At 29.4% G+C, this 22,317-nt stretch overlaps 1 protein-coding gene across 1 annotated transcript in view; it reads left to right on the top strand.

Annotated features, from left to right (window-relative positions):
• The window catches only part of LOC107441478 (Kinesin heavy chain 73), a 129,414-nt gene that overhangs the window by 47,648 nt on the left and 59,449 nt on the right, over positions 1–22,317 (top strand). The window contains exons 3-8 of the mRNA XM_043045685.2: positions 6,989–7,001; positions 12,343–12,493; positions 14,223–14,400; positions 15,792–15,879; positions 18,383–18,517; positions 20,690–20,802. Coding sequence (XP_042901619.1) covers positions 6,989–7,001; positions 12,343–12,493; positions 14,223–14,400; positions 15,792–15,879; positions 18,383–18,517; positions 20,690–20,802 — 678 coding nt within the window. The remainder of the gene's footprint in view (positions 1–6,988; positions 7,002–12,342; positions 12,494–14,222; positions 14,401–15,791; positions 15,880–18,382; positions 18,518–20,689; positions 20,803–22,317) is intronic.

Genomic DNA, 22,317 nt, shown 5'->3' on the forward strand with positions numbered 1-22,317 from the left:
CGCGAAACACTGGGGACAAAGTTTAAAATAGTGCTGTGTTAATATTTTTATCAGAAATTAAATTTAAAATTGATTTCCTGAATTCTATATTTCAGTATTCTGAAATAAAAAACACGAATTTGTAAAAAAATTTTTTTTATTTCAGAAACAATTTTTTTCTTTTCTTAAATCAGCAGTGGGGACAAGTGAGGGAATGACATATTGGTATATTTTAATTACCTAAAATAAATAAAAAATAGAAATTGATAATTTTATTTTTATTCTTTTGTTAGCTTGCATTCTGAAGGACACTTTCCCTGAATTTTTTTTCCTTCGTAAGCTGTAAAACAAACATAAAATATACTGGGGACATGAAAATGACTGTTTTTGTGAGAATGACCCATATATATAAGCCGTATGTATATATATATATGGCTCATGGGATAGAGCGTTTGCCTTCCAATGCCAGGTTCGAATCCCAGCGATGGCTGGTCGATACGAATTCACATCCGGCTTGCACCGACCTCACTGCTGACGTGAAAAATCCTCAGTGGTAGACGGATTATTGGTTAGAGTCCCCTTGCCGTCAGTCTAACCGTAGAAGGTTCTCGTAGTCTTCCTCTCCATGTAACGCAAATGCTGGTTAGTCCCATCATAAAGTCCTCCACGAAGGCGAATTTCTCCCTATAATCGATCCAGGAGTTCCCTTGTCTTCGGGATTGGGTTCAAAATGACAAGGCTACGTAGTTGAAAATTGGTAGTCGTAAACCCAAAATTGGGTCGGCTGTTCAACGACGGTTATAAAATATAAAATATGTATTAGTGTATATATAACTTTATCTAAAATAATAAAATGCCTATTTATTTTAATTAGTCTAATTCTCTTGTAAATTCTAGCCTTTGATACATATATACTCATTAGCAACTGTCTGTATTCTAACCAAATAATAAAAACAAAAGAAAGAATACTAATAATTTTAAAAATATTCATCGTGAAGAATAAAACATTTAATACTATAAGAAAACTTATTGGAAAAATGTATTTCTCTAAAAATAAATTAAAGTTATTGCGAAGTTAGTAATTTTTTATTTTATTATGATGATATAATTATACTATAGTTAATAGTAGCATTTTGATGAGGAATTTAATGTTATAGCGGACTTCGCCTAATATGCCGTACTTGTTTTATTGAGCTTTCACTGTTACATAAAGGAATAAAATAAATAATGCTCTAAGAAAAAAAAATGTTAAATGGAACAAAACAGCAGAAATTTTTTTGTATTAGGAATATCAGGACAACTAGTACGACCATTGCAACAGTTTTTAGAACATTATTAGCTCTTAAAATGTTTATATGTTGTACTTCTAAGTTTATAAGAATATTCAAACAGCGTTCCAAATTCTTTCTCCAAATGCTACCTTAAATGTAAGCTTGTTTTTTAAAACATTCTCAGAAATAACAGAATGTTTCCGAAGATAATAAAAACTATAGAAAAAACGCGTTTCCTTTTGCAAAACAATTGGGAAAAAACATATTTTTATCGATGGTAAAAACCCTGATATTCAGAATTTTATTTCTTTTTTTATTTAATAAATAGCATCTGCTAAAGAATATATTGCGTTTATAAAGTGAAGACAACTTTAAATGCATCAACATCCAATATATTGTTTCTAATTGCTCTTTATATTAATATGTTATTATTATTGTATATTGGCAGACCCGTATAATATACACAAAAGCGCGGATTTTTTTAAAAACTATGACTAAAAAAGAAAAAAAAAACGTCTCTTCAGAGAAAGATTGTCTTTTTCGAATTCCCGAGAAAAGAGTCAATTTTACACTTTAGAAGCTTTTTCGCCAAATATCATCCATATCTATTTGTATTATGAATATTTAGATCTATTGGTGAACAGAAGTAATTTTTCTAAGTAATCATTTTTTAAAATAACATTTATGTTGTTACAGCATTAAATTGTTCATGAGTTTACAACCGTAATTTAATATTTTCGGTTACTAAACTGGCGGATATATTTAAATACTATTTTTGCTTGTATCTCATTGTGAGTGAAGCAGATCGTTCTGTTCTTACTCATTTAACAGATATTTTTAACTGTAATTTTACAGTGTTATTAATGTTATTTGCACAGAAATAATAATTGTAAAACGGTTCATAAGATAGATCGCCTTTTTAAATAACTTTATCTTTGTAGCGCAGAATTATACTTTATAATAATAATAATAAAAAATTAAAAAAAAAAAACCCAACAATTCTCTTAGTTTTAAACTCTTAAATTAAAAGCGTAATAATAGCAGTACAGTTAAGTAACTTTAAATTATGGATACAAAAATATTTATAGAAAAACAAAACCTTTATGACTTTTATTATTTTTATGCTGATGACAACCAAAACAATATGGAAATGAAATGAATGAGGAAAAACTTGATCCTACCACGTGATTTTGCGGCCAATAAAATTGCATAGACAACAATGGATAACAGCGACGCCATCATTAGATTTTTATATATAGTTAGATTCACTGTATTGCTATTAGGATAAACATATGTTTTTTAAATTTTGCAATTTTTTTTCCTCCAGAATTTAAAAAAAATATATAATCTAAATAGTATTAAATAAATACTGAATTATTGATGCCATATAAATGACAGGTTTTATAAATCTTTACTGGTTAAAAAGGGAAAAAAAAAAGTTTTAACTCTCGGAAACTCTTCTATGGAATCCTAGGGTTCCCTGGAAGAACTCGGTTCTGTTTCCACCCCCATCAAAGAGACGACTATAGAATGGATTATTCCATCTGCAGGTCGATTTGCCTCTCTCTCCCTTCCGCCCTATCCACTCGTCTCTCCCAATTCAAAACAATCATTTTTTATATAAACAATTCTTATCAAATATCGAATCATTTTTATTCACTTTAAGCTACTCACTTATGAAGTATGTCATTTTCCCCTGAATAAACCCTGACAGATGAAGATAATCAGTTTAGTCACAGTATACAAAAAATTGTATACAAGTGGGGGATTTCCCCAAAACTTGACATTTCCAAATCACAAATTCTTAAAAACCAAAAGTGCTTTAAAAAATTAAAAAAAAAAAAAATAATGCAAAATGTAAGGCACTTAACAAGCGATAAATAAAAAGGAACTCATGTTTGTGATTCTTCTGCCTCAGGGAGAGAGTGATATTTATATAATTCTTGCTACTAAATTCTAACGGCAAATTTAGGCTTCAGAAAGTTCTTCTATTAGAATATCTCATTATTACACATTTTAAAATATATTGTTTTTATTAAAAAATGTTTTCATTCATAGTAAATCTATTGTACGGTGCGCAAAATAAAAAACGGACCATTTTGAATTAGAGTTGGGGTTTTTAGAGGTAAATTTTTTACAATTTATTTACAGATATAGTAGTTTGTTATTTATAACTGATAGCAATATATATTATTTGCGTATTATGGATAGCATAAGTTATTAGTTAATATTAATTTATTAGATAATATATATTTATCTATATATCAGGGTTGAGGTTTTGGACGTCCTAAACTGATTTTGGACAGGACACGTGGGTTTTACTGTCTTAAACTGGGTAAAACTGTCTTAAAGTGTCCAAAACCTTGAACTTTGGTAAAAGGTAAAAATTCTATAGGTGTAACCATTGTACACATAATAATTACATGTATCAATAAATATTTGATATTTTTTATACAATTTACTATAACTTATTAAAAGAAAATAATATAATATAATAGGAAAAGGTTTATAATTTTTGAAGCTCCACAATTCATTGAACAACAAAAGTGAATACCTAATCCTTTAAATATAAATATGCTTTTAATACTGATAAATAATATTTTTGCATAAGGATAAATATGGCAATATTAAAAAATAATAATTTTTCTTAAAAAAAATACTAAATTTGTTCAAAAATTAACCTTTTATTTTTCACAATATTTTTTTAAAAAAATTTTATAATTTCTGCATTACAGGATTATAAAAAAGACATCTTTTTTAAAAAAAATTGTTTTTAAATATAAATATATTAGTTTAAATTGAAAATACAAAATAACTGAAAAATGTATTAACAGTTTTGAAGGGCATAACATCAGTTTCAGTTACTGACACTGGTGATGTATCACCACTATGCTAAAAGAATTGAACATGAATGAAATAAAAGTATTCTTGAATAGTACTATAGATAAATAAACCTGTTTATGACGAACCAAGCACTTAGTCCCTAATATTTTAACCTGTATGGCAAGGCCAAACTTCAGTTATGTACTATTGAATGAGAGGACCAATTGAACTTGATTACTGATTAATCTTCCTTTGTTTAAATTGAAGAGTCAAACAATATTAATAAAACATTATACTTTTAAAAACAAATATTCTCTAGTATATTTAATTATCAATATGTTATTAGTTCTATGTTTATTTTACCTCTTAAATATTGTTCAGATAAAATTGTGACATAATTTGAGTAAAAGGGTTTTGGACAGTTTAAGACAGTTTTGGACAAAGGGGTTTTGGACAGGACGATTTAAACCAGGGTTTAAACCGTGGATTAATACATTCTGTCCTAAACCTTGCCAACCCTGTTATATGTATAACTATATGTATATCAGCAAGTAACAAACCATTGGACAAGTGATATGATGTAAGCTATCTCCTAAATTGCAATTTGTAAGCTACTAATGAAAAGGAAAGGGAATAAACTTTGCTATGTGCATTATGATTATACGAGAATATTTTTTTATTTCATTTCATACAAAATTCTTGCCAAGCAAACAAATAAATAAAATTTACATACATTACATTAGAATATATTAACATTACAATATAATTTCAACCGATTTCGTAGATTCTACTATTACAAGATATATTCTTGTAACCAATTGCTTTCGCTCAGTATTAAATTCTATAATAAATAGTTATTAAAAATAAACCCGTTTTACGATTGATTGTGCCCTGAAATTTATTTGATTCATTTAAAGATTTCAAGAAAATAATAATATGAGATGTTTTAAACTCTTGACTTAAATCTCTCGATTACTCTCTTGACTTAACTATATGAACCATATTTTCAGATTTTGTTTATCTGCCCATGTGTAAAGATCAAATATCTAAATTCGTAAAATGAATAAATAAACGTTTATTCGGTAATTTAAAAATGTATTAAAATTGTGATTTAAATCGCCGTTTTTAATTATTTAATGTAAATCACTGGTACCTCGTGTGAAGCTATCAAAATCTTTTTTTTTTTATTTTTTTTTTTTATGAACTTTGAACATCAAAAATGTGCGGAAAGGAGGAAAGATTTTTATTTTAATCGATTAAATTGTAAAATTTAAATCGTTGATATCCCGTTTAAAGATCTCAACCACTTTCAGATCGTTTTTTTTTTTAAGGTGTGTGTGTGTGGGAGGGGGAGAGGTTGAGAAAAGTCAAATCTTTGTGGGAGAGAGAGAGTTGTTTATCATAAGTCAAAATGAAAACGAAACTAGATCGAGATAGCCTTGAGGGGAAAATGTCACTTTCTCTCGCTACTGCTGTAACGGTTGACATCATTTCCACCCGATTTACTAATGGAGCGGAAATAAGGAATGTTGTCGATTTGAAATTTTGCACTTTAAGCAATTACCTACTCTCTCCATAACTTCCGTTCTTTTTAAGATAATAAATAAAATCTATATACGGCATACTATTAGAAATAAGTAAATGTCTTAAATTCAAAATAAAGTTGTTTGTTTTATTTTTTATTACTATTACATTCTTTCGCTTTTGCCTCCAAAAATAAAGGATCAATTTTTTCTTTTGTGATGAACATAGAAATATGCCATAAATAGCTTAAATTGAATGCGATTAATCGAGCACAAAACAAGAATCGCACCTTCTTATGGAGAATAGCATGTTATAGTTTTATGAGGGTACTTCCGTATTTACGGAACCCAGCATTATATAACCCATTCCATAAAACTGATAGTTAAAAACTTATGAGAGCTTTATGTATGAGAAATATAATTTTCTGCTTTTTTTTTCTTTCAATAACCGTCGGTGAACAGTCGACCCAATTTTATGGGTTTACGACTACTAATTTTCAACTCCGTAGCCTTGTCATTTTGAACCCAATACAGAAGACAAGGGAACTCCTGGATCGAGTATTGGGAGAAATTTCTCTTCGTAGAAGACTTTTTGATGGACCTAACCCGCATTTGCGTTTCATGAAGAAGAAGACCACGAGAACCTCCCACGGTTTGCCTGACGGCAAGAGGACTCTAACCCATGATCCGTCTACCACTGAGGATATTTCACGTCAGCACTGTGGTCAGTGCAAGTCGGATGCGGAATTCGTATCGATTGGGATTCGAACCCGGTTCCTCTGAGCCATCGCGGCTCAAAGTGTAAGGTTTGCTATGCTTTGAGTGTCGCGTATATTCGTGTAAAATGGCCACCGTTTGTTATTTTTTGGGTAGCATCATAGCAGGCTTGCGAAGTCTTCCAAATTCATTTGTTGTTTGTTTCGTTGTAAGTTAAATTGAAAGAAAGCGTTATATTGAAAACACTGCAGGTATAATAATATTGGGAGGCTTGTTTTTTCAAGCTTAGGCCTAAAAATTGGACGAAAATAGTAACCCGGAAATTCTACGGCGAATTTCAACCCCCAACGTCGGTGAGAAAAAAAGAATATTTTTCTTCTGTCTATTGTGTTAGCCCTTGAGTTAAGAGAAGAAATACGCTATTCTTGTGCATTCTTCCATAGCAGCAGATTGCTTCAGAATTTGTGGCGGAGGGAGTTCTTACCTTAGACAAACTATCCAGTATGTCAATGAAAGCTAGACTTCTTCCCCTATTCTTTGTCTGTATACTGCATAAATACAGTAATTAGTAAAAAATAAATTGTGTTGACGTATTTTAAATACTACTTTTTTTAATGTTGTTTTTCTTCTCTCTTTTTTTTATGTTCTCTTTTGGGGTCTCTTCTTAATAAGCAGCAAACAACCAAAGGTAAGTCTTTCTTCAATTTATTCTAATTGTGATTTCAACTGCACTTTAAATAAGTAGCGAACACTTTAAAACAACATCACGCTCTGTTAAACCAAATTTTTGCCGAAGAGCAAGAAATTTTTTATTTTTTTTTATTTATTATATAAATTGGTTTGACAGTTCACTAATTCCCAAAATGCTAAAGAAGCTTTCGTCGTCTGAAATTTGAGATTAAATTTTTGACTATCTATTATTTTATTTATTTGTATTTAGCAAATCTTTGATTTAAAAAAGAAAAGAAAGGAAAAAAAAAACTTCTCAATTGAAGGCACTATATATCTAAAAAAAGATTAGGAAAAAAGACGCCGCTTGAATTAGTTTTGGAGAAAACCCGCTCAATAATTTTTAGAACTTTTGTGTATTTTTTTTTTCCTTTTGAAAAATGTAAAGCAACCAATGTGGTTAGTGATTTTTAAGTAGTTAAATGCTGTCAATTTAGAATCATAAATCAACTTAACGAAATTACTCGAATACTGCGACATATTTATCAAAAAATGCTGATTGTATTAAAAAAAGAGGCCAATTTAAAATGGCGCTTGCCACACTCTGACGGGATGATATGCTTCAGAGGGTACCGTCGAATAAATTAAATTGTTTTGTTTTGAAAATGAAATAAATAGCAGTGAAAGCATCTCTTTTTTTAAAAAAAGATGTTTGGTTGTATTTTTAATGCGAGCCTTGGTTTTTGATGTTATGATGGTGCAAATAAAATGAAAGCATATTAAACAAAATGTATTGTGGCATTCAAATTGCAAAATAATTTTATGCCAGAAAGAAGAAGAAATTTTTTTTTTTTTTCTCCTGAAAATTCTTCAAATCTCTATAAAAGGCGTGATCATCCAAAGACTGATCACGGTAGGCGTATTAAATTAATATTCAAGCAAAGAAAAAAATAAAAATGCTGTCGAATCACCAAAAAGGAAGGCAGGGTGAAAAAAACGTCAAAACCCGCTTGATAGTCTGATGAAATAAGGTGTTTTTAATAATCGCCTTTTTACTCCTTCTTCTAGCAATAAAGCAGGTTTTGTTGCATTTTGCTTTTTTTCAGTACCAGTAAATAATAATTATTTCAAAATAATATTGAAAGTGTAATTTTCTCGTCAAAAAAGCAAATATTTTTTTTTTTCGAAAAAATAAAGTTTTGTATATTAATTTTATATACAAAAATTTATTTTTTCAAAAAAAAAGTATTTGCGAAAAAAGAAGAAAAACTTTTTGGAAATTGTGGCTCTTTTAGAAATGTATTGATAAATAAAAAAAGAAACATATACTCTTATAAAATACACGGAAAAAGATAAATGGGGGCTTATGATGTTTGATGAAAAAGATTTTTCAGGATTGCCGCTCCCTCTAAAGAATCTGCAAATAGTGAAGAAATATATTTAAGCACATAAAAATTGAAAAAGAGATTGATCATAATAACTAATTTTGGTCCTTTTAATTTGTATTTACTTACAAAAAAAGAAAAGATTAAGGTATATATATTAAGGGGAAAAAAATATATATAACTCTTGACTCACCTTTGGGTACTATCCCGTCAACGCTCGCAAAAATGCGCAAATCCTCTTGTGCCCTCATAATGAAAAGCAATTTCCCAAATAAACGTACTAAACACATTAAATTTATCAAATAATAATAACAAAAAAAGTGTAAGTGTAAAAATGCGTAATAAAAATTGCAATAAAAAGAATCGGAAGTAAAAACCTCTTTTTTTTGTTTGTATTTACTCATTGATTAAATTATTCTTGAATATATCTTGACCATATATAATATTATAGATCATTAAGTTGGCAAAAAATCCTTGATAACTTTTAAAGTGCAAACAATCAAGTCATTATCCTTGCGTGGAGTAAAAAAAAAAAATAAATAAATTTCAGCACGGGAAGGAAAACTAATTTGCGTAGTCAAGGATTACTCAGTAAATGTGATTAAATTTTCGGTTATTGGCGCAGAAGCTACCTTTTGGCGATAATGTCTGGTTTGGCGAAAATGGTCGACAGAATATTCTCTAAGTACGAAAATGGTCGCCGGGAAAATCCCAAAGTTCCCAACTTTGCTGCTTTCTTTGAAATCAATTGAAAAATGAAAATAAAATATGTTTCATTAAAATAAATAAATACATAAATAAAAAGATGCATAAATAATGAGGAAGAGGATCATTATTTTGTCGTCCCCAAATTTAAACTTATAAAAAATTATTATGAATAAATAAATAAATAATAAAAGTAGAAGATGTTGATACTATAGAAATTTTACCCGTCTGGTGCGGCCTGACCATTTTTTTTTTTTTTTNTTTTTTTTTTGCTTTACCTCTTACTTGGTCGCTTTTCTTTTTCAGATCCTTATAATATTATATAAAAAATTTTGTGTCATTTCAGCATTTTACTCAAAAATTCAAGAAAATATACATTAACCGCTTTTTCTAATAATTATATTATGAAGAATTTGTAAAAAGTATAATATTGTTAAAAAAATTTCGTAAACTAAACATGAGTCATTCTTCTTTCTTTGCTATAATTTTTATTGTTTTTTACTCCCCTCCCCCTCCATTTAAGAATTGCGATTAAACTTCGCAATTACCTCGTTTCCCCTTTGCTTTTTTAATTATTCTTTTCAACAACTTTTATTAAATACTTCATTATAAATCACCTTTTACGAATTTCGTTAAAAAGAAGTGCTACTGAGCGACTCATTATTTCCTTACAATCATTCGATTTCTCAATGTATTAACTCACTTCTATGCCATATTTGGCCTTTAGTTGCTTATTTTGGCAATATAGTTAGGGGACTTTTATTTCATATTTCTTTCTTAAAAAGCATCCGTATTTAATAATATTCGTTGAGGATATCAGTTTCAGGAAAATGGGATCACATTAAAGATGAATCAATTCAAATAATTAACTGTTAATTAATAATCTCTGTCACACTGCAGTATTTATTTTATATTTATTTATTTATTTATTTTTGAAGCTGAAGTTTCAGACTGAAACTATATATTTCTAGTGGACTCTTTTATTATTTGTTGATGTAATATGCAAAGATAATTGTGCTCCGGAAAAATTCCGAATTTATCGCTAGCCACGATTCGGAAGTTTCCGGAAATCCAAGGTTCAGAAGTTTCAAGAAATCATCCATCATTAAATATAACTTCTTTTAAAATATTATGTATAAAAATTCTTGTATATTTTATTTAAAAATATTAGAACTAGAATTTATACAGAATTTGTATACTGTAACAGAATACTGTTGTATACTGTAACGGAATTTAAAGTTTGAGAATTGAATTCTTTAAACTCTGTCCCACAGTGGACTGATCGTTAAGACGCGGTTCCCAGCAGATCAAGCATCACTGGCTGCGGTCAGTGTACGGGTGGGTGACCACTTGGATCAGTCTGCGTAGGGACCGAAGGTGTGCGGTATTGGTCCTCATCAAAGTGTTCTACCTTAAAGTGCTCGCTTTCGCATGTAGGTCGTCGGGCTACCGAAGCGGGGTGCCATCCCCTCTGCAGAGGATCAAAATTGTGATGGCATGCCTTCTGATCTTCAGGGATGTTTCCCAGACCGTCTCCTATAGCCCATTGTGCAACTCTAGTACGACGTAAATGAACTACAACAACTCTCAAACTCTGGACTTGAGTACGAGAACGATTTTATAAGTTGTTTACCTGCATGGTGACAGTACTGAAGGTTTCATAGTTGTCTTTATTTGTCACGTTTTTTTGCTTAGTTTTTTAATTTTTATTTGTTTTAAGAACATTCCATTTTCTTCGAATGCGTATTTTAAAATAATCGAGATTAAAAATCGAAAGGTTTAGATGTTCGATCCAACTTACTTTCATTTTAATTAATAGTGCTAGTTGAAGTAGCAAAATTCGATAGTTTATATTTAGGGACAGTCCATTAATGATGGTTCAGACATATAGCCTTCTTTGCGGGATTCGTTCTTTCGAACTTATTAGGAATTCAGTTATTTCTGTACTCAGTCAAGATTTTCGTCGAGATGAATTCGGGGGTCATGCATTTATTTACGTTTCTGACTTTTATATGTACATACGTTGTTTATGTTTATTTAACTGAGTTAACAATTTTACGTTATTAAATTTTTATGATGATAAATACAATGGTAATGTACGTTAGTTTCAGCAAATGCATATCTTGCAGAGTGGAGTTTAGTAGTTCTACAGTCATTGATTCGTTTCTTTAATCTGAGTTTAAAAAGGATCGATTCCAATTAACTTTTTTCCTCTTCGATCGGAGAATTTTTGAAAGATTAATTGAGAAATCGTCTTCTGAATGACTTTCTCTTATTACTTTTGTTTCTAGAATTGAAAGTGGAGGTCTTAAAAATTATTTGAATAAGGAAGACTAGTACTTGATTAAAAATTTCATTTTATTATTGGTATGAAGCAATATTTATCTGGTAACTATGTGTGTACAGTTTTCTTTAGAAATCTCAATAAAAGATAAAGTACATAATAGGAAGTTTTTCTTTTTTTTAATACTTTGCCAGTAATAATAATAATGTAAACCGTAATTAATAAAATGCAGGGTCCGTAGATTTCCTGATATTTCTGATGATGCAAAATATTTTGACTTTCTTTGTGTGTGTTATTCAATTTCTTTTTTTGTGTTTGTTATTCATTTCAATTTCTACAAATAAAAGTGAGAATTTTAAAATAATATGTATTAAAAATCGAAAAATTTGGATTTACTATAAATTTTTTTAAAAATTATTTTACAATGATAGCAAAAATCCTAAAATCCGATTGTCCAATTAGTTAATCTTGTTTCAGTCATCATCTAATGGTAAAGAAACTCAGAATTATTGCTATCTAATTTTTTTTTCTTATGTCCGATTGTTAATTGTTAAGAGATTAAGTTATTAAATTTTTTTAGCTGAATTCCGTCTAGTGAAAACTTTATTTTTCATTTCTGACAATTTTCATGCAATTTATTACAAACTCGGAAGTACTTTTATGTGTCTTATTACATTATGTAATAATGATTTAGAATCTTATTATTTTCTTGATCTTTGGTTTCCAGATTGTGAGGTATTACTCTTTCTTATCATTTGTTTATTTTAGTATGTAGATCATATATGAGTTAGTTTTTAAGTAATTTATTGTTGCAGGAAAATCTCTTTTTCTTTTCTTTCATAAATCATCTTTTTTTAAAAAATAATTTAGTATCTGTTTAATGAGCTGAAAAATTTTACTGATTTTGTGTAATATGTTGTCCTGATTTTCAATTTGAATCGCTATATGAAGCCTGTAAAATGTAATGATTGCATTTTATTTTTCAGAGTTTCACATTCGATCATTGTTTTTGGTCCTTCTGCGAGAGTAATTCCAATTATGCTGGCCAAGAAGTTGTGTTCAATAGCCTTGGAGCTGATATTTTGGACAATGCTTTTCAAGGCTACAATGCGTGCATATTCGCATATGGGCAAACGGGTAAAACACACATTTGATTTATTATTTTGTTTTCTTCCCATTAATTACAAGTATGTTTCTATTTTTTGAGCCCGAGGTTCAACCAAGAGGGGGTTAAAACCCTACACAGAAATCATTTTCAAGAATTAAAGCAGTCAATCATAAAAGAGATTAGCATGGTGCAAAAATTAAAATAATCTAGTGTTGTAAAAATAAACACAATATGAGTAAACGTCTATCATTGTAGTATTAAAAAATCTGCACATTTATTTCACCTATCTTGCTGACTGCATATTTCATCGACGATTATCCCAAAATATAGTAAAGCTGATTCCAGAAATTAAATGGATTAGACATACTTCAGAAATAAAGCTCTAAGTCTATGGGAAGAAAATACAAACTATGCATATGATATGTAGAATAATGTTAAGTGAATTTTTTTTGCAAATATTATGCACACTAACCTCCTCTTATCAATTAGTTAACTTATAGTATCGATTCAATTATGATTTTAAATTTTACTTATTTAAATTGCTTTATTTTTGAAAATTTATGAATATTGAAACTATCAATTCTAAAACCTTGTCCAGTAAATTTTTCTCGTTGTGTCATTGATTTGAACAAGTGTTTATATAGAAGGAACAAATTGTTTTCTTTTTAAAAAATTTAATAATTTTTGTTAGAGATAATTTAGAATTTAGATCATATCTCAAAATTTTTTGATTTCCTAACTTTTTTGCTTGTTGACAATGATCATTATGGCTTCAATTACATAAATTTAAACAAAGAAGTTAAATCTCCGTGAAAAGGAGCTTAACATTTAATTAATCATAATTTGCATTTTTAAAAAAGAAAAAATTTACCTTGTGATAAATTTTTCTCTATCAGATACAGTATACTCTGGATATCTCGAATTTCAATATCAGAAAAACCTTCTAATTTCAAAAAAAAAAAAAAAAAAAAAAAAATTTCTCCCTTGTTATAACATCTTCACCTAATGTTAATTTGAATTCCTATGTCAAAGGGTTTCTTCTCAAAACCTTGTTATGTCAAATTTTTTTCGAAATAGAAATTTAATTTTTTCGAAAAAAAAATCAAAATGTAAAATCATTGTTAGGGCTGCAAGCTATCATGGGAAAAAAGACAAATTCGCTGGATATTTTGAAAACTATGTAGATTTTAAATACAGAAAATTTACTTTAATTATCAGGGGTCTGTCCAAGCCAAATTTACTACCGTGTAGCGGTACCTTCACAAATTCAACTTTAGGAAAAACTGAAGAATAATTTCACAAAATACTTTTTCTTAAAATTTTATTTTTGTGTCTCGTAAGAAACGATAAATCCATATTTTTACAATATTTTTGTGTTGATTTTTTAATATAATTTTTATTATTTTCACAAATTATGTCTAAATTTTCACAAAATAGGTGCCTCTCAGACAAACCTAAATAGACCCCTGATTATGATGTAAAAGACACATATTGTGCAAATAATAAAACAGAAGCTTGGTTGAGCAGTAGAGGGTTTTCAATGTTTTTCGGCGACCGGGTCTTTTGGACCTGGTGTAGGCTTTCCTACACCAGGGGGGTGAGTAACAACAACAACATGATCTGTTGTATAAAATGGTAGTAATATGCAAATTTCAAATTCACTTTTACATTTTAAATTTTGCTCTCAAAAATTAAGAGGAGTTTTTTCTCTTTGTGATGTGTCTGCTTCTTTGGGTTAATAAAGGTATGATGTTACAGGGTCGGGAAAGTCTTTCACCATGATGGGTTCAGAGGACAACAAGGGATTAATTCCAAGGCTGTGTGATGCTCTTTTTGAAAGGATCACTGCTACTGGCAGGCAATCCGATTACAAAGTAGAGGTGTCTTACATGGAAATTTATAATGAAAAAGTTCACGATTTGCTTGATCCCAAAGGGTGAGTATTTTCATTATTCTCCAAGTGTTGCTTAATAGCTGTTCATTTTGGATGTACAATTATCTAATAATGCACATGAATTTTAGATTCATAAAACAATGAGGGGGCAACTTTCTACTCTTTTGGGATAAACTTTTTCAAAGTTTATGTTTTAATGTATGAATATTTGCTGTGTAAACTTGATTTTTAAAGTTATTTACCACAATGCTATACGTGAATTATTCAAAAGATCAGATAAAAGGCACCTTGTTCCTGTTTTATTTTCGAATTGATGCTCTTAAAATGTTCGCAGAATAACAGAAAATTCTGAAAGCTTTTTGATTGTCTACCATCCTGTAAAATATTTTGCAAACAGCATAGTAGTTGGCAGCTTTGAAAAACGTTGTTATAAGAAATTTTTTATGTTTTACAAATTGTTGTTTGAAAGCAAATGGAGTTTCTTTGTGAAAGAGAAATACAATGGTTTGTATTTCATTTATTTTATTTTATTTTCTATAATATAAAATACAGCTATCCATAAATTGGTCAACTCAAACCTAGCAACAATTTTATGTTTGGCACCAGTTAGGTTCAAAATTGGCTCGATAAGAATCCTATAAGAACATGCACCGAGGGACCAATACTGTGATGTCTAAATTTTTCAATATTGGTCCTAGAATGGCTTATATGGGGCCTACATTGGCCAATATAGTACCTACATTGGCTAAATAATGGATACAAAATATAGGGTGAATCTGACAATTCTATACAGGACCGATATTGGTTGTAAAGTGGTTGTAAAATATCTGGTTGGGCAGAAAATTCTATATAGGGCCAATATCGGAAGAATAAAGGCCCTCTGAACCCTTACTGAGCCAAGATTCATGAATTTTGGCCCAATTCATTTTGCTGCTCGGAAAGATAATTTTATCCTGATCATCCTCAGATTCAATATTGGTGATACTGTTCACTCTACTGTTTATGATTTTACTGTTATACCATGTTTTTCACGTATTTGGAAATCAGTAATTTTTTTTTAACACTTACTATCAATTTAATTTAACTGCATATTTATTTCTTTAATATGATGTAACGTCTGAATTACATAATTTCTGTTTTAACATTCTTACCATTTTTCCTATTGATGAAAGTATACCACTGTGACACGGTAAAACATATAGGTTTCAATAAAAGATTTTACTATTTGTAATTTTCAAAGGTTTTTAATGAAATTTCGGACTAATCATACTTACACTTAATTGGTATATTTTGTCTCTACAAAATATAAAACTGTGTATTTATTTTAAATACTAGTAATATTTTTTGCTAGCATATTTTGTACTTTAGGAATATAATGTTTACTATTCGTTATATTATTTTTATATTGTGACACCTTTTCGTTACTCTTCTAGTTGTAAACAGACCCTGAAAGTTAGAGAACACAATATTTTAGGCCCATACGTGGATGGATTATCGACATTAGCTGTTTCTTCTTATGAGGTATTTGTATAATGTTGTTAAGTATTATTAGAGAAAAGTTATAGGCCGTAGACTACTTTGAGAATTCTTATTTTATCATTTTTATTTCTTCTCTTTCAAATAGTAAGTAAAACTCAGATATCAATAATGAATGTAACATTTTACGAATCAAAATTTATATTTTTCCAAAGAAGTTACTAGGGAAAAAAAAAGAAACGCTTATACCTTATATTTACTTTCAATGTTTGAATCTATTGAAATCTGTTTACTTTTACGTGACGAGTGTTTATTATATACTAATTAGAAAATTTATTTTTGATTTATTTTAAAATTTAATTTTTAAAAATTCAACTAATACATTTTTGTCAGTTATCAATACTTTAAACGAAGATTGGACTGTATACATCTTTAAATATGCGAATAATTTTGAGTAGCAAAATAAATTGTCTTTCCAGGGGTCTGTTTAGAAGAAATTTGGGTTCCTTAACAGACCCTTCACAAAATATCTTTTCATAAAAACAAACCCTTCACAAAATGATTTTTCTTTTAATCAGACCCTTCACAAATTTGTTTATCTTCATTATTGTTTTGTTAATCAAATAAACCCTTTCCAGGGCAGAAAACAAGAAAGATGGATGTAAATGAATTAAGTTTAGTCTTTGGCAAACGATTCATCCATTATTCATCCGAAATGAATATTCTGCGTTCAGCAGTATAGGCTAAATCTCAAATATTTGTATGTTGCATCTCTAATTTAGAAGCAGCAATTGCTGTTTATTTTTAAAAATGTAATTTTTTTATTTTAATTTTACAGTGCCGAGCATAATCTTGTATCTATTTAAAATTTAAAAACTCCTTGAAAAAGTGTTTTGCAATAACCGGACCCTATTTGCACAAACACATAAAAGGAGGACCCTGGTTGAAAGAATGTGAGTAATTTTTTCACAATTTCACACAAAACGGGCCTTTTACAAAATATCTGGACAGTCCCCTACTTTCCTTATTTCAAAAGTTTTGTGTGTAACTCTTTTAAATCTATTGCATAACTGTGCACATATACAGTTTACAGGTAATGTTACTTATCAACATACTTTAAAGTAGTTTTGAAATTCAGGATTTTTTATTTGCCAAATTTTGTAAGTTTTTGCAAGTAGATGAATCAGTAGTTAAGGTGAAGTAGAAATATTTAAAATAACAGAATATCATATAATTTCTCTGAAGAAAAATTGCATTTTTAAACGCATTAAAATGTTTAATGCATTTATTCTAAGATATATGCAGAATATCTTAATGACCAAAACTTAACAATATCAAATTTCTATTTGTAATATTTGTTTTTTTCCTTCTGTGATTACTCCCTTTTTATCAACTTTAGGGTTCTTAAACTTATATACTTTTAAGTAAAATACTTTTTTTTTATGTAAAGCATGGTTAATTACTTTTTGAGGCTGACTCTTAAAAAGACTAGTAATCTCTTAACAGCGTTACCCAGCTGTCTGTGGCCCTGTTTATGATGCGTGTTAAAACCATGTTTAGATATTTTATTTTATTTCTTATTTTTTATTGAATAATTTTTTTCAACATTACAAATCATCATCCAGTCCTGATAACTCAGGGGGTGGAGTGTTCGCCTTCCAATGAGGTGAACTAGGTTCGAATCCCAGCAATGACTTGTCGATACGAATTCCGCATCCAGCTTGCACCGACCACAGTGCTTACGTGAAATATCCTCAGTGGTAGACGGATCGTGGGTTAGAGTCCCCTTGCCATCTGGCTTACCATGGGAGGTTCTCGTGGTCTTCCTCTCCATACAACGCAAATACGGATTAGTTCCATCAAGAAATTCTCCACGAAGGAAAATTTCTCCCAATACTTGATCCAGGAGTTCCTTTGTTTTCTGGATTGGGTTCAAAATTACAAGACTACGGAGTTGAACATTAGTAGTCGTAAACCAAAAAAAATTGGGTTGGCTGTTCAACAGCGGTTATAAGATAGGGAACATACTTTGTTAAGAAGAGATTGTTTTTTTAAGTACAAAACATCCTAAGCATTGCAAGAATATACTTATTTAAATTATTTTTTAAAAGTAGGAATGCACCAAATGTGGTTCCTGTTCCTAACCAAATAATACTTTGATTTATTTATCACATGGTTCATAAAGAAATAAATCTAATTGATTAATAAATGTGAAAATTATTTTCCATAAAAGGTACAAGTTATGATGTTTTTTACAATTATGAAGACTAGTTGCAGTTTTATCTGATTTCCAAAAACATTATTATATTTATCAAAGCTTTACAGATCATCAATAAATCTATTTCCTTGTGTGTTTTCTTACTTTGTTTTAACATTTCTCTTGGTGTATATATTCTAGCTCCTGTTATCATAAGTTGTTGTTTAAAGAAGGCTTTTTTCTGTTACTGAAATGCATTCACCTGTTTTATTTAACAATTTCCTTTATAATTTTAGTTTAATATTTTACTTTTGCGATTAATTTTAAAACATTGTTAAAAATATTTTCTAGGAAATAAATAATTTAATGGCGGAAGGTAACAAATCTAGAACCGTTGCAGCTACAAATATGAACAGTGAATCGAGTAGGTCGCATGCTGTTTTTACAATTACACTCACGTGTACAGTATCTGATGAGTATTCAGGAGTAAGTTTTGTTTCTAATTATTTTTAAAATGATAACATATTCATTCATTAAAGTATATTTATTTTGTACCTCAATACATATTATGCAGTGATGAGTTTTTGATATAAATTTTATTCGCATATAGTTCTTTAAAATAGAAACATCTAAAAATGTATTTTAAAAAAAAGCGCTATACCATAGCAATAATTTTACCTTGGCCCCAGTTGGATTCTATATGGGTCTTATAAGAACATGCACCTAGGGAACAATATTGGTATGTCAAAATGTTTTCATATTTGTCCTAGAACAGGCTATATGGGGCCTACATTGGCTAAATAATGGATATAAAATATCGTGTGAATCTGACAATTCTGTATAGGACCGATATTGGTTGTAAAGTGGCTGTAAAATATTTGGGGCAATCTGAAAATTCTACATAGGTCCAATATTGGAAAAATAAAGGCCCTTTGAACCCTTACTGAGCCAAGATTCATATATATTGAATGAGGGCCCAAGTTATTTTGCTGCTGGGGATAGTTTGTCTATGGTAAGAACTCCCCCCGCCACAAAGTCAGAGGCCGTCTGCTGCTATGGAAACAAGAATAGCACATTTTAGGGATAGTAGCTTTTCTTCACTCTAGGGCAAACACAGTAGAACGAAGAAAAAGATTCCCTTTCTCTCGCCAACTCTAGTCAAAACCTGTCCTATATAATGACCCCACACCCCTACTTGAAATAGTTTTACTTCATTACCATAGTCAGTCAACAGGTCCAGACGAATGACTAGAAGAGTTCTTACTTTAGACATAAGTTTATCTTCTTGCTCTCAAATTGCTGAGGAGCCTGGTCAAAATGACTTGGTTATTGTTTAATTTTATTAAATTTGTCATTTTCCTTATGAAATTTGGGTCTATTTCAGAATTGTTAGTTGAAGTTTTGTCACAGATTTTGTGTGATAATTATTTTAATTTTGATTTTGAGTTATTAATAAGTGACCGCCTTGGTATCTAGTTTTGATATCTAGGATGTTGTCTGTACCCATTAAGTTTTGTTTTTGGTACTTAATGTTTATTTTCATTTTGAGGTAAGGCAATGAGGACATCACGAATAATTTTAGAAACAATCCCAAGCCGTTCAATTGGAGTTTTGTGCTCTTTCAAGACTAAAAGAATTTTAATCGGTGTGGGTGAATTCATAGATGAACCATCATTTATATGTTTGTTACTAAAATTTATTTTTCCTAATAACTCTACCTTTTCCCTGTTCTTAAAAAATTTCTACTATTTTCAAAAAAAAAAAAAAATTTTTTTTTTATTAGTAATTGTTCTTAAAAAATTTCAATGCTGAGCCCTTCATGAATTTTTGAATATCTTTTAAGTTTTCATGTATCATTTAATCATCCATTTACTCTAAGATGTTTTTGTCTTTCAAACATCTAATTTCATCTAGATGTAAATTTGTAAAAAATTTTGGTAACACCCTAAAGATTTCTTTGAGCATCTTAAAGTTGCTCATGGAATCAAAAAAAAAAAAATAACAATTCTCCGTAGAACATAATTCAGGACAATACTTTTGAACAGTCATCTGTATAAACATTTTAAAAAAATGAATGTTCGTAGAAACGTTGAAAAGCGTCTTGGAAAAAAATGTAAAATATTAAACTCAAAATAGTTGAGACTTCCTTTCCCTTGAACGATTTAAATTGTAATTATATTATTTTTAACTGTAATGAATGACAAAAATGTATTTAATTATAAACAATGTTCTACAAAATCATTTCTTGAATATAGCAAAGTTCATTTTTCTCATTAGATTTTAAAAATGATACTACTTTTCAACTTACTTGAGTTGGAATATGTTATACCATTTCAAGCATAAACAATATTATTTAATTATTTTAAATTCTGCCATAAAACTTCCTGGACAAACTCTGAGGCCCATGTTTTCCTAAAAAAGGCAATCCCCTCTATTACGAAATCCCAATGGAATTGTTTGCAAAATTTGTTAAGTGAAAGCAAGCAGAGGGGGAGGAAGCTGTTTACTTATTCAAAATAATAAATTGTGGAAAGTTCAAAATCAGTAAATGTTCACTCTTAAGTTCTTTTTATTCATATTATTGTGTGAAAAAATTTCTATTTAAATATATTTAACTACTTCTCTGGCTTTAAGAACTGTGCTTAATTTTATCCAAAGGTTACCGGTGAAAAAGTTTCGAAAATGAGTCTGGTAGATTTAGCCGGAAGTGAGAGAGCGGTTAAAACTGGAGCAGTTGGTGAGCGACTTAAAGAAGGTTCAAATATCAATAAGTAAGTGATGTCTTTTAGTAATATTTATTGACTCTTACTTACTTAGAAAAATATTATGAATACTTAAGTTTATAATTTCTACTGGATTAGCATTTATTTATAAAGTTCATGAAAAACTGACATAACAAGGAAAATATAACAAGGAATTAATAGATGAAAATTCTTAAACTAAGGGTATAAACAGCAAAAATTTTTGGGTTTGTGCAAATAAGAACTTCCTGAATAATCATATATGAACTTTATTATATTTAATTTTTTACACATTAATTAAGTGTTACTGTCAAATGAATTTTTTATTTTGTGTGAATAGTCTATTTTTTCACCTTTTCTAGGATATTGCACTTTTCTCTATAGATATTTTACTTTTTCTCTATGATAACTTTTTCTCTATAATCTCTGTAATATATAACAATCTTTAACTGTGGTCCACGAAGTCATTTATTATGACCACCCAACAATTATGGACATTAGCTTTGCACCCCTTACTTTTTAAATAACTTCTATAATAAAAATTCTGTTTTTTATTTTATTTTTTTATTTTTTATTATTATTATTATTATATATATTTTTTATTTTCTTGCAATTGTCAATTTTTGACAATTCCAAGAGATGATTAGTTCAACAATATTTCCTATTTAACATAGGTTGTTTGCTGTAATGATATTTTTACTTGTTTGAATGATCTGAATTTCAGCTTACTAGATTCAGCTATATTTAAAGTTGAAGATAAAAATGGAAGGGAATAAGAAACACTCAACTTGTGGTGGAAACAGTGTGTATGCAATGCCAACACTCAATGTTTTTTTTTTTAAAAAAAAAACTTCCAATAAACTGTTTAGTGATAAAAAGTGGCAGCTTTTTGTTAAACATTTAGGGTTCTTGATAACAGTTTTAATTATTTCCCAGTCTTGATTTTTTCAGCAAATGGATTAGAGATCAATTTAATAATATTAATGAAAAATCAGAGCGTGAAAATTCCAATTGCCAACTAGCCATTGGCGATCAAATGTTTAGTGCTAGCAAGTTAGGGTGTAGCAAAGCGTGATTTGGCAAAATATTCAGCCATCCTCAGTGGTAGATGGATCATGGGGTTAGAGTCCTCTTGCCGTCAGTCTAACCGTAGGAGGTTTTTGTGGTTTTCCTCTCCATGTAATGCAAATTTGAGTTACATTCATCAAAACGCTCTCCACTAACTGAAATTTCTCCCAATACTTGATCCAGGAACTCTCTTGTCTTCTGGATTGGTTCAAAATTACAATGGAGTTGAACATTAGTCGTAAACTTAAAAAGTTGGGTCGGCTGTTCAATGACGGTTTTAAAATAAACTATTCAGCCAAAAAATCATCAGAATTCCGAATATTTGATGGTTGAAATGCTGAATTTTTTTTTCATATTACCCTTTTTTAAAGATAAAGATGAAAGGAAAAAAATTATAGTTATCCATGAGAAATATTAAATATAAATAAAAAAACTGATTAACAGCTATAAAAAAACTAAATTTGTGAAACTGAAAGA

The sequence above is a fragment of the Parasteatoda tepidariorum genome, chromosome 3, assembly GCF_043381705.1.
Source record: "Parasteatoda tepidariorum isolate YZ-2023 chromosome 3, CAS_Ptep_4.0, whole genome shotgun sequence".
Taxonomy (NCBI): Eukaryota; Metazoa; Arthropoda; class Arachnida; order Araneae; family Theridiidae; genus Parasteatoda; species Parasteatoda tepidariorum.